At 38.1% G+C, this 17,445-nt stretch overlaps 1 protein-coding gene across 6 annotated transcripts in view; it reads right to left on the bottom strand.

Annotated features, from left to right (window-relative positions):
- The window catches only part of glsb (glutaminase b), a 35,307-nt gene that overhangs the window by 7,447 nt on the left and 10,415 nt on the right, over window positions 1-17,445 (bottom strand). The window contains exons 7-16 of one of the 6 annotated variants that reach the window (XM_018696658.2): window positions 16,310-16,368; window positions 11,519-11,551; window positions 10,822-10,880; window positions 9,614-9,680; window positions 8,254-8,304; window positions 7,666-7,842; window positions 6,848-6,979; window positions 6,053-6,145; window positions 5,745-5,788; window positions 4,870-5,432 (exon numbers count right to left, since the gene is read on the bottom strand). In XM_018696658.2, the coding sequence (XP_018552174.1) occupies window positions 5,384-5,432; window positions 5,745-5,788; window positions 6,053-6,145; window positions 6,848-6,979; window positions 7,666-7,842; window positions 8,254-8,304; window positions 9,614-9,680; window positions 10,822-10,880; window positions 11,519-11,551; window positions 16,310-16,368 (764 nt within the window). In that variant the 3' untranslated portion in view covers window positions 4,870-5,383. Of the gene's footprint in view, window positions 1-4,869; window positions 5,433-5,744; window positions 5,789-6,052; window positions 6,146-6,847; window positions 6,980-7,665; window positions 7,843-8,253; window positions 8,305-9,613; window positions 9,681-10,821; window positions 10,881-11,518; window positions 11,552-12,615; window positions 12,669-16,309; window positions 16,369-17,445 lie in introns of those variants that run through there. The other 5 variants (XM_018696659.2, XM_018696657.2, XM_018696656.2 and 2 more) reach the window with 5 other exon arrangements.

Genomic DNA, 17,445 nt, shown 5'->3' with positions numbered 1-17,445 from the left:
GACAATTTGCTGTATAACAAACTAGGCAACAGAGGAGTATCAAATGAGATTCTTTAAACATGGAAAGAGTAGTAGTTGTTCAAGAACAGTTGCGGGCGCAGAGGAAGAGATGTTGAGTAACAGTGCTTTATTGGATTTTATACAAGGGACACCAAGGCAACAAAAATCATAACACCACTTTCACTGTCATGTCTGCAAGTTCATCACAGCCAAAAAAACTGAAGTATTTGGTCAGAATTTGATGACATGTTCATGTCTCCTCCTCCAAGCAGACAGGACAGTTCATGAGTTTATGGAAACTTTACTTACAGAATTACAACTATGTGGACAGAGAAAAGAAATCAAAACATAGAAAAGTTTGACAGTCATGAGCTTGGAACTGTATGGTTTCATCTACCGGAGGTTTGGGGAATTTTCTTTACACATAACTTTTTTCGTTTCTCATGTAATGTCTGTTCAAACTTGTAAATTTGTATATTCTCTGTCACATTTTCGACAATAAAAAGCTTAAAAATGACATATAAATAAATATCTAATATCTGACCAAGACATTAGAAAACCCTACAGTTCCAAGGTCACCAAATTGCAATGGTAGTGATATATATATATTTTTAATTTATATGCAATTTCCTTGTCACAAAGGATAAAAATTTATGTCCAGACACAAATCAACATAAATAAAGACATTAGAGAGGAAATGAAATTAACTTCCAACTGATTACATGGGATGAATAAAGAGACATTTATCAAATCATACAAAAACATGCATGCAAGAGGGAGAATGAGAATTCACAGAGAAAAAAAAGGGATAACAACAGAAAATGTTACATAAATGAATTGAGTCATGAAAATCTGATGATTTCAATGGAAATACTCATAACTGCATTCAAAAGCCCTTCTGTCATGAGTTTGATTGCAGAGTAATAATCACACTTTGAGGAGTAAGAAAAGGGTTACTGATCACAACCTTCAAGTAATACAGTTCATTGAACCTCTTGCAAAGTAACACCAGGCTTGTTTGTCGTTCCCATTTACCAAAATAAAGTGGAATGGGTCAGATTATCAACTCTGATTGGCTGTGATAAGGTCAAGCCAGTCTCATGTCACCACTGGTCTGGTCCTGTGTTGCTGACATGCAGGCACTGTGTTTTAGAGTTTGTGCCAGTGAGGGGGGAAATACCCTATAGCAGCAATGAGACTTACAATTGAGAGACAAATTCCCTTCATTCACATTTCATGATTGTTTGGCCCAAAACAAAAAAAAGACAGCTGAGGTTAGGACTAGGCCTGAGATGAGATGCTGAAATAAGAGCTACCACCGACATCTGAGGGAAAATCGAGTTGATCCCGCATACTGTGGCCAGTATTTGCTGCCATGACTCATTTAATGAAAACCCAACTAAACCGTAATGAAGTTGACTTTATCATCATGAAAATTACATCACTGTGTCTGGCAATCCACTAGCACTAGTTGAGCAAACACACACCATCATGGTATATTTGTACATTTAAAGTTGTAATCCTCCAGATTTTAGTTCTAGTTGATTTGCAGGTGCTGGTTCTTGTCTTTCACATTCAGTCAAAGTTGATGTGTGTGTGTTTCCTGTCAATCCCATCTGAATCAAGCAGGGGAATGGCGGAATACGCCAGTGTCAGTCAGCATTTACATGTACTTAAGCAACATGATTACTAAGAGAAGGTTACATGGGTTTGCATGCACTGTAGTAACCTGGTTATTGTAGCTGAAGGTGCATTGCTCCATGTAATGATCTGTAGTCTTTTGTCATGTGCATGTGTACATATAAAAAGTAGAGTAGAAACCAGGTTATCCTTATACATGGCCAAGGAATGTGCATTCTCTCTATAGCAGAATAAATGCCACAAACCGTATCAAATAGTGTTTTATATGATGAAAATCTTAAGGATTATAACTTTACCAAATAGGGCCACTGTCCTACTAATACCGCTGTCAGTACTTTCTAGACACTCCTCTGCAAACTTTAGCAGATCCACAGATAAAATCATTTAAAAAAAGTCAACAGACCCAGCTCAACTTACTGCATAATGTAGAAAAGCTTTCAATGGAGCATTAAAGACAACAGAGGCTTTTGAATACTTTGTACCCCTACATAATTAAGAGCTGAAAATTTAAAACAGAAAAAACAACAAAAGTCTGTGACTTAAAAACATGAAATAAAATGATAACAACGTGACAGTAATAACTGGGCATTATTGGCTCTGGCAACCATCGCTTGGAGCTCAAACCCACTGACACCACACACCAGTTGTACAGTTTCAACAATGACTGAGTAACGAACGGATAACCCCCCCCCCCACACACACACACACACAAACAGTACAGTCACAATAGAGTGACATCTAAGGCATCTGCTGAAACGACATTCATGTGCAAGTATTTCTATTTCCTGGAGGAGATAATATCATAAATTTGGAACGTCTGAAGTGTATATTCAACACCCCTTCTGGTCTGCTGTTGAGGATCATCACTCATGTACAGACACACACCCGAAAGCTATACACACCTGCCGCTATGTACATTCAGAAGTTCAGTAAATTATGTCTATGGAAGTTTAAGAGTAACACTTTGAGAACAATACTGGATACATGTGTATGTATGCATACTGACACACGCACACACACGGATGAACATTTCTTGATCAATGGATTTGATACTTCTAATACACCTTGGAAACATCAATTTGATATTGCCAAAAACATTGCTGCAAGATGAAAATTTAAAAAATCCCCCTGCTGCTAGAGCTGGGTATCGTAGATACTTTCATGATACCTTAATTTGAGATAAATAAACATGTTACTCTTTTATCATTTAAAAAAAGAAGCGCAAGTTCTTAAATGTTACATATATAATCTATAGTCTATATAAAATAGAAAGAATTTTGATTTGAAGGGCCTGAAAACATCTTTTGTGAATTAGCTTCTTATGCTACTTTCAATGTATGGACGTTACCATTTTGATTTTATCCATAGTGCACATAGACAACAATCTATTGCGCATGTATGAAATGTGTATTCCAAGCTAAGTACAGTTGAAAATAACTACATATCCATGGTGTCCGCAGCTGTCCATGTACACGCCTGCAAGTGAGTATAACTGAGGCTTCACTGTTTTCTGCTAAGGTTAGAATGGTTTAATCTTGCTAGTAACTAAAAATGATGTGTCCTTACTCTAACTGTTGCTTATTAATAGTCAAGAACATTTAATATTATGGATATGAAAATGAGGCTTTAAGAAAAAAAGAAGAGCATTCCTGCATTAAATTAAAACTCCTGAAACATTACTGTGCTGCAAAAGTAATGTTGTAATGCACATACACTCCACAAATGTAGAATTCAATGTATATGCAACTGCTTTTCTGCTACATTTGGATTTAAATTTGGTCAAAGAATATATAAACCAGGTCGTACACCTGACCATTTTATGCCATTTGCCACTTAATTTTTCTTCACTTTGTGATAAAGACACATTTCAGGCAGTACCACAAAAGTATCAGGCTCCAATACCCAGCTTCATTTGATGCTCTGCGTGTGTATGTCAGGTACAGGTATGACTTTCACCTTAGATACTTAACTTTTAAGTTCAGATCATTTCAAGATCATTGCTTTATTTTATACTTAGAAAGCAGCTTAATTTCCAGACTAAAGAATCCTGTTTCAACACAAGCATATTTTTGTGCCGAGTGTTAACACACTAATGGTTTTGGAGTGCAGCCTAGATAAACCCTGCAGTCACCCGCTCACAGCACAGAAGCTAAAGGGTGTCTGAGGACTGTTCAGACCAATGCAAGCTATGAGGGGCTGTAACTGGAGGTTGCAACACATGCCAAAGCTCCCCTCAGCTGATGTAATACTAAGTGTACTCACAAACCATAGACACACATGGCACAGCCAGACCCACCCCCACCCCTCTTTTTTCCTTCCATCCAAACTCAACAGCAGCTCAGAATTCCGCAGCCAGTCCACCAAGGCCGTCGCTCCTGAGAGCACTGGCAGGTGGACAACCGAGTCAAGTGAGTCTCCACAACAAGCCTCAAAACTCCTCACCTCTCTCCTGAGCTTTTTGGTTAAACAGACCTTTATTTGCTTGTGTTGCACAAACACCTGCACTATCAGAAAAATCAGCCCCAGCTGTAGTCCTGCACAAATACTGAATTAAACCTAAGCTGAAGTCCTGCTTTCAAATTTTCTTAACCTTGACCTTAACACGTAGAAGTGTGCAGTGTTCAACTTTTTTGCATATGAACTAACTTTAATGCAGGGTTCCCATAAACCTTAATGGTCTGCATTTATTCTGACTCAGACCTCTGGAGGCAAAGTTAATGTCTGTCAGAAGGTTGAGAAACATTGCACTATAGTGAGTGATTTAAATAAGCTTGTTGTTTTTTCTTTGCAAGGTCCAGCATGTACGATTAGAAAAGCAAAAACCGGTGTTACTAAAATCCCTCCAGAACTCAGAACTCATTTTTTGAAAGGTGAGAAACTTAGCCAACTTAGCTCCGCAGCACTCATGCATTCGCAACTAACTCACGTTATCAATATTCTCCTTCGACCCCTCTACTACAGGTTCCATACAGCCATCTAGTCATCTGTATTTATATGCTAATAGCTAGAGTCTCAGGCCTCAGTGTGAGCTACAGTTAGCAATCATTCAAAGAAAGTAGTCTGAGTGTATATTTGAAGACTGCTGGTCTAAACACTGGGTGCATCGAAGCGCCACACATGGAAACACACTCACACACTTTTTTTCCTTTCTTTCTTTTTTTTTTTTTAAAATAAAATTTGAATTTCAAATCAACCCTTAGCCTGCATTTTGAAATAGGATTCTGTCAAAAAAGAAAAAAAAAAAAAAAAAAAAACGGAATAAACATAATACTGCAATAAAAGGGGTGAGATGAAACAACCTGTACACTGTATCAGATCCTACACAGACGCTAAGGCAACGGAGCAGGTGGAGGCTACGAGTTCATTTGGAATCCAGAGCAAAAATAAACAAAAGTAGTAACTCAACCCATTTTTCCATCACAGATACAAACAGAAGAGGCTTCCCAGTCCGTCCACACAGTAACTGATTCACAAAGCAATAAATAATCGTCTACATACTTTATATATAAATATAAGGGCGAGGAAAGATGGTGGTGTGTTGCAAGAGGTGGGGGGAGATATCAGGCAAGGTGGGGGTGTATGGGACGAATAGGTCCTTTTTTTTATTTTTTATGTTTTCTTATTTTTTAATTTTTTTTTCCGTTTCACTCGCTGACATTGTCCATCCTATAGACTACAGTGGTGGAGCTGTCCTGGTGCGACTCAGTGGGAGACACCTTTTTCCACAGAGGGGCTTTCAGAGCTAGCTCTTGTTGGAGGCTCTCGTAATCCATGGGTCCGAAGGAGTGCTGCTGTTTCAATTGACACGAATAACAAATTAGTCTCACTCCCTCTGTGGGTTTGTATGTGTGTTGTAGGTGTGGTGTGCAGTTTGCATAACATATTCTGAAAACCAGAACCAAAACCAGTTTTCGTCGGCAAGGGCATGCATTATTGTCGTACCTTTGACGAGGCTAGCTGATGCACCACAGAGGATCAAGTGTCACAGTGTGATGTATAAAGTGCCAGATTTTTGGCAAACAACTAAACAAGTTTTGGTAATTTAGTTTCTTATGTTGCTTTAAAAGGGACCCAACTAGAAGAAAAGTATGAGAATAACACACCTGCAAGGGCCTCCATCAGAATTCAAAAAGAGGCAGTGCAAAGACTGGGGAGAAAAGGAGACAAGGATTGTCCTATTCTGCTCTTCATCTGATTTTAGGTCTTTTTTTTCCCCTTTAGGTGTACTGTTTGTACAGTTATGGAGCTAAATATGTGTTCAGCCAACAGCTGCAAATCAACAGTAAGTTCAGCGTCACTTGGCTTCTTGCATTCTTGGAGAGGGTGTGCTGAGTAATGTATCTGATGAAAGAAATGTTTGCACCCCCCCCCCCCCCCCCCCCCAAAATAACAAGGTGTTGTGCATCCTTACCCGCTGATCCCCTCCCTCTCTGCGAGGATCGTGCTTCTTGGCAAAGTGCCTCAGGTTGTCGTAGTTGTGGAAGTTGAAAAGCTCCACGAGGTCCTGGAAAGACAAGATTGATTAGATCAGAAAAGGTAAATATGTTTATTACTGTTAATACATTTACACTACTACACTGTTAAAGGTGATATTTCTCTCTGATGATGGTGAAAGTTGAAAAGCACTGATGTCAGTAGTAAATATATCAAGCATTATTTACTTATTAAACAGATTCAGTCGCTTTACAGGTATGTCTGCCAAGAAAACTCAAGGCCACTCCAATCATTAATAACCCTTTTTTCATGAGGAGTTTTTATTTAAATACTTAACTTACTGTACTGATTTTCTTGAAGTCACTTGAATATAATTTAAAAAGTATCAAAATACAAAGAGTATAACTGAAAAATATATTCATACATCAGTAATACCTAAAAGAGTACAACAGGCCTATATTTTGTGGGAGTGACTAAACACTGATATGTGTGCATGCATGTGAGTGTGTATTTAAGGCATGCTTTGTGATGCAATCAGTCCAAAACAACTTTTTGGCAACACAGTAATGCATTCTTGATGTAAAGCTACAACACAGATACAAGCAAAACATTTTGGGCTATATCAAAACACTCTCACGCTACTGAAATTTTATTTTAGCACTGGTGTGTTTAAAAAAAATAAAAGTGGTGTCTGGGTTCTGAGAATGTCTCCTTTGCAAGTACACACTGCATGACACAGTGATCTTCTCCTCTGTTACCGGATGTTACATACCGTGCAGAATTGTATTCCTCTGACTGAGTTGCCCAGCTTGTCTAGTGGGGGCGACCAGCACATAATACCCATCACGTTGGGTACAACCAGCAGGATCCCCCCTGCTACTCCAGACTTGGCTGGCAGACCGACCTACAACAGGGAAAACAAGACGAGTTACATAACAGGCGATCAGCTGTGTGTATCTGCAGTATCAGCGTGACAACAATGACGCAATGCTGAAAATGGAAAAAGTCGGCAAAGAGCAAGTCTGCACAGCTTCAGTAATCACTTAGCAACAGGATTCTTACCAGCATTATTCATCTATGCCCCCACTCCCTTGACTGTGACATTGTACTGAAATATATTTGAAAAATTTAATAATTAATTATTGAGTGGGCATTCTTTTGCTTGGTGCTCTGCCCCTCAGAAGAGAGGTCACTATTTCTACCATTTACATTAACTAAGAAAGTGGTTTTGTTTCCATCTTATTAACTTAAAACTATAGCAAAAGGAAAGAACACAGAGTACACTCTCACTTTTGCTGTCACTGTCGCTGTCTCACTGCTGTCAAAACCAACTGCTCCAGATGTGACTTATTATGACAAATTGAAATGCTGAGGATGTGATCACACATTGCTCAATGTCTTGGCAGATAAGCCATCTTGTCACAACAAACACCTCAGCTCAGACAGATCATGTGATATGTTAAGTATAGAACAGAAGTTGCTTCACTCTACCTGTTATCAAAGCAGTAAATCATTTTGTTTCATGCTCACTGCTTTGTTTCTTTCCTCAGCTCTTACTTGCCATCTTGTGAAAATGTGTCTTCTACTTACATGGAAGGCAAACTGTCCTGAGAAGTCGTACATGCCGCAGGAGTGCATCAGACTCAGGGTGTTCCTCACTGCCTCTGGGCTTAGCACGCGCTCGCCCGTGATTGGGCAGATACCACCATTAGCCAGGGTAGCTGCCATGACACTGGCGCTCTCACAGGTAACCTCAATGGAACATAGCTGGGGGTTCAGATGAAAGACAATTTGCATCATTTCTCTGTCACAATTTTGAGCAAAGCATGTTTCTCACGCAGCAGCAAATGGAATCCTGTTGGTGGAGAAACAGGAGAGCAGAAAAGAGAAAGTAAAGTCTGACATAGGCAAGGTGAAAGTGCAGTGCAGTGGTGGTGGAGGTGAAAGTAAAGATAAGTTAAAGTTAAAAAACAGAGTCAGTTTGACAGAAAGAAAGGAACATGTGACTAATATTGACAGAAAAGCAGAAACAGGATCTAACAGGTCAGATCAGGGTCACTTTCACTCAGGGGCAAAATCAATAATGGAAGAGGAGCAGCAACAAAGCAGGCAAACAGTGTTCTGCCAAAAATAATAGGAGTAAAAAAAAATGTATATATAGATCACTGCTACACTCACTTGAAAATAGAAGTCCAGTACAGATGTCATGTCTGTCCCCTCTGGGAAACACTAAAGAGAAACACAAGAGTTTAAAACACAGAGCATATAGATAAACACATAAACATTTATCAACTACATTCCCATGTTTCTGCTTCTCTGAATGAGGAATAGACAACCATATTTTTACTGTTAGGGAACCTCTGCTGCGGTGAAAAACATGTAGGCCTAGTAAAGGTTTATCAGAATCCAGCACACACCACTGAAGGTAAATGTAAACTGAAGGAGAATTATAATCAGTTGAGGAGCGCATAAAATGCAGATTTTTCTTTTAAAATTTAATATTCTTAATTATACATGTGAATATTTCTGATTTATATTGTGAATAAAATTACTGATCAGGCAATAATTTACTTCTAGAAACTTTCAAACAGAAATAATAGTGCCTCAACCACAGTAACTTTGTGTTGTCCAAGACTCATGTTAAAATCGAATTTTCAAATAATTACAATGCCTCACCGAGAGACTTGACTTGAAAAATGTATCAAAGCTTATCAAAATTTTAGAAAAAGCTTCTACTGGATCGGTTTCCCTGTCATCAGTACTATGCACCAACTTACCACAAGTACAGACCAACTAGAACAACTTAAAAATAAATGGGGGTAAGACATAAATTTAAAAATTTCAGAGGAGCTTTGGCAAAACATACGCAGTAGTTTAGTTTAAAATTGTACACTGGGCTAAAGTTGACCGTATAAGATTAGAGCAAATCTTGATCCTACATGTGGCAGATGCAAACAGTAACCAGGTATCCTCTTACATATTTTTTGGATGTGTCCAAAATAACACAAGTTTATCATTTATACTACTACAGTCTCCATTTATTGCACTTTGTGGTGTAGCCTCAAAGCAATGTTCACTTGAATGGGTCTGAGGCCAGTATGACGGCCCTCTGAACTTTCAGCAGGAGCCACTTCCACCAGTGCATGGACTCTGGCTTATGGAAGGTCATTCACAACATTTAGTTTAGAAAAACTAGGTTCTCTATAACATGATTTTGATAGGATTTTATGCAGCCTGGCAACCTATTTAACCTTCTTGGAAAATATAGCAGCAGATAAACTGGATCTGCAAGTTAACCTTTCTCTTTATTTATTTACCTATTCAGTTGTTAGTTGCCTATTTAGTTTTTTCAATATTTGTATCTTATATCTTGTTATATCCTTTGTTCTCGTTTTACCCACTGCTATGTATGGGTAATCATATGTGCCTATGTATTTTTCCTTTAATTATGATTCTGCTTTTTAGTACATAGAAACAAATGGAGAGATAGCAAAGTCAACAACATCAGCAATGAAGTATAACTCATCCAAGGTCAAACCTTTTTTTCTTTCAAGTAATAGCCAATGGCAAAGTTCCGATCTCCTGACTCACGCTCTGACTGGAATCTGTCACACAAAGAGCAGAGCACTCCCATCAAATAGAGGAAGGAAACATTTGCATAGTGAGTGTGAGCGTGTGTGTGTGTGTGTGTGTGTGTGTTTGCACTTGTGTGTTGGAATTCCATCACCCCCACCCTTCATGTGTACAGTACAACCAGAGCTGTCATGCTGTCATGTGATGAAACTGCAACATGAGCCTCAGCACTTGCTCTTTTTCCAGTGACATTGTTAGCATGTGGTGTCAGCATAAATCATACACATGCAAGTGACCTTTACAACACAGATGCCAATTCCAGAACTCATCCTTAATAAAGTCAATCACAAATCAGTGTAGGAAATGACTCCTACTGTGTAGCAAATTGGCACAAAGGTAATGTACCTACAAAGAGTTAAACTAAGAAAGTTTACCACTTAAAATACTTTCCTCTTCTAGTGAACAGCAATGTATCACTACACTGCACACATTGTTCTAATGCCAAACATCTACCTAGCCTCTGCTCTGAATGAACTGACACAGACACTTTCCATTACCTGAGGAAAAGGTCCTGAACATTTAAGCCTCATTACCAGTCTCTCTGATTTCCTTCACTCATGTCAGAATCTTTATGAAAAGAAAACTTTGCCTATATATAGTCACTTGAACTAAGCAGAGTTTTTTAAAGCCTGGCTTTACTTAACAATGACAAACCAGTTTTTAATAACAGAGTAGATGGCAGGTATGATCTCTATCTTCAGCTAGTCTTCATGTTTGTAAATGCAATGGCCCAGTTGATGGTGCGGTAGAGGCTTTGGTAATTTGACAGTGAAGTAAAAACAGGTAAATATCAAATATGGTACCACTATAAACATGAAAAAGGGCTTTGTTATGGTGTCTACAACAGAGCTAACCCACACACATTTTCACTTAATGTGTGGGTGTGTACTCTGGCATCTCCCTCACTCTCATAGCTTTGCTATATCTGTTAGGGTGGAACAACTAACTCCTTTATTATATTCCAATTAGCACACAACTTCACAAATTCAACCTGAGCCGAAGAAAATGAAGCGTGCATGCCTTTAACTTCACATTTGTTGTTGTCCTTCTCACTGAGTGAAAGAAGGGATACAGAAACTTTGAAAGCAGACCTCGTGATTTAGAGGGACTTACGTGGCGTTGCTGAAACCTACATACTCGTTTCCTGCCATCTTTTTCAGAAAGCTCATGACCTGGAGGAGAAGCAGTGGGAGAGTTAAGAGTGACAAAATGATCAACAGGGGTTCATGGTATGAGGTCGAACTCTATGAATAGTTCTAGCCATACTACACAGTAATTGTAAACAGTATAAACTCTAGACCAAGTGTCATAGTATCCAATGCTACTGTTATTATACATGGAATGTAAATACTTTGTTCAGCGTGTCCCAGTTCTGTACTATACACTAAGTTGTATAAAGTATCCTATATACTGATTCTTTTAGTATACCCTGTTTGGAATTATTATAGAAAACAAAAAAGCCCCTCCTTTTCCCTTGTGACACTATGGGAAATTAATATCCATCAACAGCACATTTCAAAACTGACAGTTTAGTCAGCATACTGACTGTTCTGAGTATACTATTTTTTGCCACACTTTACTGTGTGAACATATTCAAAACCTGCTCAGAATTTGACTGTAACTTGGCTATGGGACCCTCAAAAGGAAAAGTGTAAAGAGGAAACATGATACAGTAAGTATAAGTCCACAATGTGTCATATTTATCATATTAATATTTATCACTAGTCCTCAGGCCCTTTCACAAAGAAAAAGTTAACTCAGAGTACTTTTGACTTCAATGTTGGATCCAGGTCTGACTTCTTATACTTACATAGTCAAATTTTTCTGCATTGCCTGCACCTTGCTGAGGAGAGAACAAAAGAATATGCAGTTAGCACGTTTCATTCACCAAGAGATGTTGCAGAGGAGCACAGCATCATAGAGGTAATACTAAAATAATAATACTACTGCTGACAAATTAAAGCTACAGAATTAGAAGATGTGAAAAGATTTTATTACATATGAAATCACAGGAGCTTTGCCAAGAATTATTCAAGTACCAAATATTAATATGATTGGCTTGCAAATATGTTACAAAGAGGGAAGTCTTTTGGAGTTAAAGGGAGATTTAGTAGACATGTGCATTACCAGTTTAGCCAGTTAAAGAAAAACATGTCTCATCATTACATCTCACTATGCCATCTCACTGATTCCAAATATCAGTTTCAGTTTTATTTCATATCTAAAGAGTAAAAACTACAATAGACCATTTTCAAAATATCTGTAACAGGCCTAACCTGTGTGTTTCTACATAAAGTATGACTGCACAGAAATGTAGGTGTATGCAGGCAAGTTTATATTATGGGTTACCAAATTGCAGGTGTGTGTGTGTGTGTGTGTGTGTGTGTGTATGTGTTTGAGGTGTTGGTGCGTCTACAGTAGGTCAACACAAGTCATCTGTGCAAAGTCTGTCTGCCAAAACAGTGGGGAAGGAGGGAAAAGAGGGAGGAATAGTCTTCCTCTGAGAATAAAATTCACAGCTTGTAGCTCAGTGTACATTAATCAAGTCACAAGCTAGATGATGCTGCCTGTTCCCACAAAGAAAACACAGCAAAAGGAAAAATGGACACGCATGCACATTTAATGTGCTATAGCAGTTGTTATGAATTCATAATACTGAACTATTTATGTTTTGGATGGGTTTTAACTTTACATTCAAAAGGCTAATGCTTCATGTGTGACTGACGTACATTTCACTTTCTGCACTTTACTGTGCAGAACAAAAAAATAAGTGACACTGATGGAGGTGTTAAAGAGTCACTAAATGGGGTTTCTACAGAGCTGATTGGAGGAGAAAGAGAGAGGAGGGAGGATCAGGGGATTGGGAGAGTGCGAGGAGATAGATATGGAAAAGGAAGAAAAAATTACCAACGTCATTTGACCTGCAGCAGCAGTCATTATTTCCCACAGTTCCTAAGTCTGGAAAATATGCAACAACATACAAAAACAGCAACAACATGTAGCCTTCAAGCACCATGTAACAACAGTTTGGGGCAACCATCCCATAGTTTTCCCACCGAGGTCAAACCTAACTGGGCAACCTGACCAATAGCTTGACATTTGTGCTTCAGTTAAGAAAAACAAAAACAACATATTGAGATACTGATGACAATGGTGAGTGGATGAGGACACAGACACACATTATCGTCTCAAAAAAATGGGAGGTGATCTTAGTGGACTGTTTCAAAGGTTAGCTGTGTGATGGAAGAATAACTTGTGCATACAATTCTTAAGCTGCTACTTGTAAAGACAGCATCATAAATCAGTAAGAAAACTGTTGAGCAACCTGTTTTGTTGACTACTGCAGGCATAGGAGCTACTATGAGGCAGTCTTTGTGTTGTTTATCAGAATAGGTGGAGTGGATTTCCTGATATAGATTATATAAAAATATGTTATACATGATCTTAGTCCAGTGTAGATCTACTCATATCTCTGCCAGAAATGTTCAAGGATTAGTTCAACATTTTAGTAAAAAAAAAAAAAAAAAAAAAAATTGTTGAGTGCTTTCCTTTTAAGAGAGAGTTGAGAGGATCGATATTAATCTCATATGCGTGAGTGTGGAGACTGAAAGCAGCTAGCCTGGTTTTATCTCAAGTTCGCCAATTAAATTTATTTAACTTGTACATGAATCTAAAAGTTAAAACAATAATTAGAGTTTTGCTGGTAGAAGAAGCATACAGTGGTTTTATCAGGGCAGTAAATGTCTTCCAGCTGAAAATGAGTGAACCAAAACAATGAAGCTGTGGGTCATAAACCCTAAATGCACTAAAAGACAGATGTGGAGTGGAGGGAATAAGCTGAATTAGGTGATAATTCTTTATCATTTGACATGAGGTAACCCTTTAACATCAAAGATTGTCATTTGCTGATATTCATGAGTGCAGCTTGAACAGACTATCATGAGATTTGTGTCAATCTTCTCTTCCTTTCTGAAAGAAAGCAAATAAGTATATTTCCCAAAATGTTGAACTATCAAAGAAGCCAACTCACTCACTACTGTCTGTGTACTTAAATACACTTATGTGTATTTAAGCTCATGTGTATTTAAGCACATCATTAAACACAATTTTCTCTACTATTTTCTCTACCTTTCTAATTTTGTTTGACAAACTTCTAACTGACTCACCCAGTGTAAATCCTGAAAAGAGTATTTTGTGATTTCAGATTTGAGAGTTGAGCGACAACAACACAAACAGGAAGATTTCTCAACGAAAGCACCCGTTTTATCTTGCTCACTGTACCAAAAATAAATAAATAAAAATCACAGAAAGGAGGAGCAGTTGGCTTTTAAACATCACTGGTGAAAGAACAGATCTAAACACTTCTAAGACAAACTAGATGTTTGTGTTGTGTAAATGTGGGCAGTTTTTAATACTGGTAACAATGTTTGGAGTCAAAGTCCAGTGTTTACTCAAGCTGAATTAGGTTTTTCGTGGCGAGTAGAGTATATGCTACAGTATCTACAATTCAGAGGGTAATACCTCTTTTAAGTGTCCCAAAAAGTATTTGAGTATCTGAATGCTTGCAGGATGGACGCCCTGAATGCACTGCAACCAATATGTTTTTCATGAAAAACTATTGAAAGAAAAGAAAAATGGCTTCACCAAGTTAATGGTCCAAAATAGATTATTTATTAATATCTTGCCCCAAATGCAGGAATGTTGCAGAGTGGCGCTACAGGAAGGTAATTTCTAGCACTTTGCTTAAAAATTAACTTTTGTGGAACTGACTTCAGAAACATGGCATTGCAACACAGTTGTCACACTTTATACATCTAGGCCTTTGTTGGGATTTAGAGATTACAACCACTTGCTCCGCTTATTTGAATTGTCCTGGGCACATGTGCTTTGTGTACTGCAGTGACTACAGACTCTAGTCTAGGTGACGGCACATGGGTTTGCTGTCATGGTTTAACAGAGCATAAATGCCGATCTGTCTGAATGATTTCCCTATCAACGTAAACAATCTGGTCAAGAATATTAGGCAAAGTAAACCTAAGTTTAACAGGCTTGCGTTTGAAAGGTGGTGACGAACAAGAAGCACAGGTGAACAAACTAAATTTTAAAAAAGGAAATGGCATTTCAACAACATGCAGACACTAAAAACACACAGGTCCCAGACCCTGAGACTTGTGACAGAGCTAATCTCTTGCCTGTTCCTTTTAAGTACAAGAGATCCAAAATCAAAATCAAGGTCACACAGGCCCCATGCTTCAGCATGCTTCTTTATACATACATAGAGGATGATTTTAGCACCATCTACAGTTGAATTACTCTGAAGCGTTTCCCTGTCTAGATTGCTTACTCTCAAGTCAAATAAAAACTAATAATCACACCTCCAAGCTTTGATAGCACATTGTTTTACAACATAAATGAGAATGCAACAAGGATGAAGCATACCATTAGTCATACGATTCCGTTCAAAGTCTATGTGCTTGGGACAAAAGCTGGGCATAGCAAAGGTCACTTCCAGAAAAAGCTGCAGTCAAATACCAGTCCTTGAATTTGACAATTTTGTAGAAATATTTCTAGCAGAAAATTTGTCAAAATGTCATGATTTAACCATACATGAAGAAGCTAATTTCAAGATATTAAAAAGCAAACATTTGCAATACAATCCTGCGGCTGTAAGAAGCATCTCAGAGGTGGCACACAGTAATGATGTGTTACACTATGTAAAGAGAGTTTGGTAGAGTTGAAGAATTCAAGTTTTGAGGCTGATCATCAGAAGCTGTAAAGAATTTGAAAATGTAATAGTGCCAATGTGAAAACCTATCAACAAAGTTTGCAGCTTGTTTGATTTGACAGATGACGGGCAATTCATTTTTGTGACTAAGAAAGCCAACTCACTGTCATTCCCTCTTCACACCGAGTTACCTAAAGTCAATTCGAATAGGGTGATACCAAACCCTGGTGACTACATGGAGAGGATGAATGAAGTGAGGCATTATTTGACTTCTTATCTACAGTATCTTCATGAGCAGACTGGTGCTGGTCTGCGTGCACCTGCATTTGACTAGCTCTCTGTACAGGTTATTTTCAGCTGGGACAATAACAGAGTGTGTGCTGGGGCGGCTAAGTACCCTTCAGGAAGGATTAGCACAAGTCTTAATCACCACAACAAGACACATGGCAGTGGACTGAGGTAGTGACCTAGAAATACTTCAAGCTGAGTCAAGAGTGATAAATATCTGGACACACTTAGAAGTCTATAGTCTACAGAATCAGTAACAAGACCACAAAATTAAAACTACAAAGGTTTCTGACAATACTTTGGACAGGGTGTTAAATCAGAACAATTCTGAATTATTGTGAGTCTTCTTGAGTGGGTTTCATTGTGTTTAAACAAAAGTAGGTTAATGAGGCCATTGTAAAACAGTCAAGTCTTATTTGTGAGGAGTATTTATGATAACCTTCATTTTTATCTCTATCTATTTCTCTGTAAAACGGCTCAGAGATACACAGCATACAAGGAATTTTCTAGCTAAGGATTCAGTGGAAATGACACACAGACTGGACATCATAAACACAAATGAAGGGAAAAAAGTGCTACTGCTTTTACCTTTATCAGTGAAGTACAAACAATAGCGCCAGCATTCACCATGGGGTTGTGGGGCTTATCTGCAAAACAACAAGAGCCCTGTTAAACATTCTGTAGAGGATCAATGTGTAAATGTTTAGTTATTTTCTTGACGTCTGAGAGCTTTGTCTATAGACACATCAAACAATAACAATCAAATACATGCAGAACACACATTGACTCAAGATAATACAGATAATAATTTCATAATAATATCTGTATCTTTGGTTGTGTGTTGTGTGAAGTAAACTGAGCTTTGTACCTACATCCAGAACTAACTCTTAGAACAATGATATATATTACAAATCCTGTTGAGAACAATGTGTTTCTGCAAAAAAAAAAAAAAGAAAAAAAAAAAGAAAAAAAAAAAAAAAGAAAGAAATTATTTCTGGCCAGGCAGGAGCATTATGTTTTAAATGTGTATTGAGGTGTAGAGGTGGACGGCTATCTGGATTCACTAAGTAAAAAATAACTACTGTAGGGACAAAGACATTTATTTGCATCTAGAGGAAAAGGTTTTTACATGAAAATCAGGATGTATTGAAGTCTCGTATTCCTGTCTTGTACTCCCCCAGAGGATTAAACCAAGAAATAGCAAATGCCTTCTGTTTCCATAACTAACCATGAGATGAGCTTACTTCCTCTTCCCATTCGTTGTAGCAACACTGGCCAAACTAGACGATGGGAGTGGAAGCCTTCCTCCCTCTAATTTCTAAAAGAGCTCAAGTACAGCCCTTACATCACCTACATTTCCTCACTGGTATGTGATCGCCTTACACAACAGGACAGCCACGGGGCTATCTTGGCAAAACACCCACACAGGATGTGACAAAATGGCTGCAGTTTAGCTATCAGTGTGAGGATTGTGGCATTTCCTCTAACAAACCAACCTCAATTCTGATTATTGTGGCATGTAGTGTCATATCAACATGTCATAAAAATATAAATATTATTCGAGCACTTATATAGCTTGATTTATGTGCTATGTAGACACTCAGTTTAACCCAACCATGTTTATTTTCAAGATGCTGCTGGGGGGGAAAAAAAAAAAAAAAAAAAAAAAAACTCTTTCCACAAATTCTCCTGATGCCATCATCTGACTCATTCACTTGGCAGCT

Source organism: Lates calcarifer, linkage group LG1 (assembly GCF_001640805.2).
Source record: "Lates calcarifer isolate ASB-BC8 linkage group LG1, TLL_Latcal_v3, whole genome shotgun sequence".
NCBI lineage: Eukaryota > Metazoa > Chordata > Actinopteri > Centropomidae > Lates > Lates calcarifer.
This window is presented reverse-complemented; position numbering and strand designations above follow the sequence as displayed.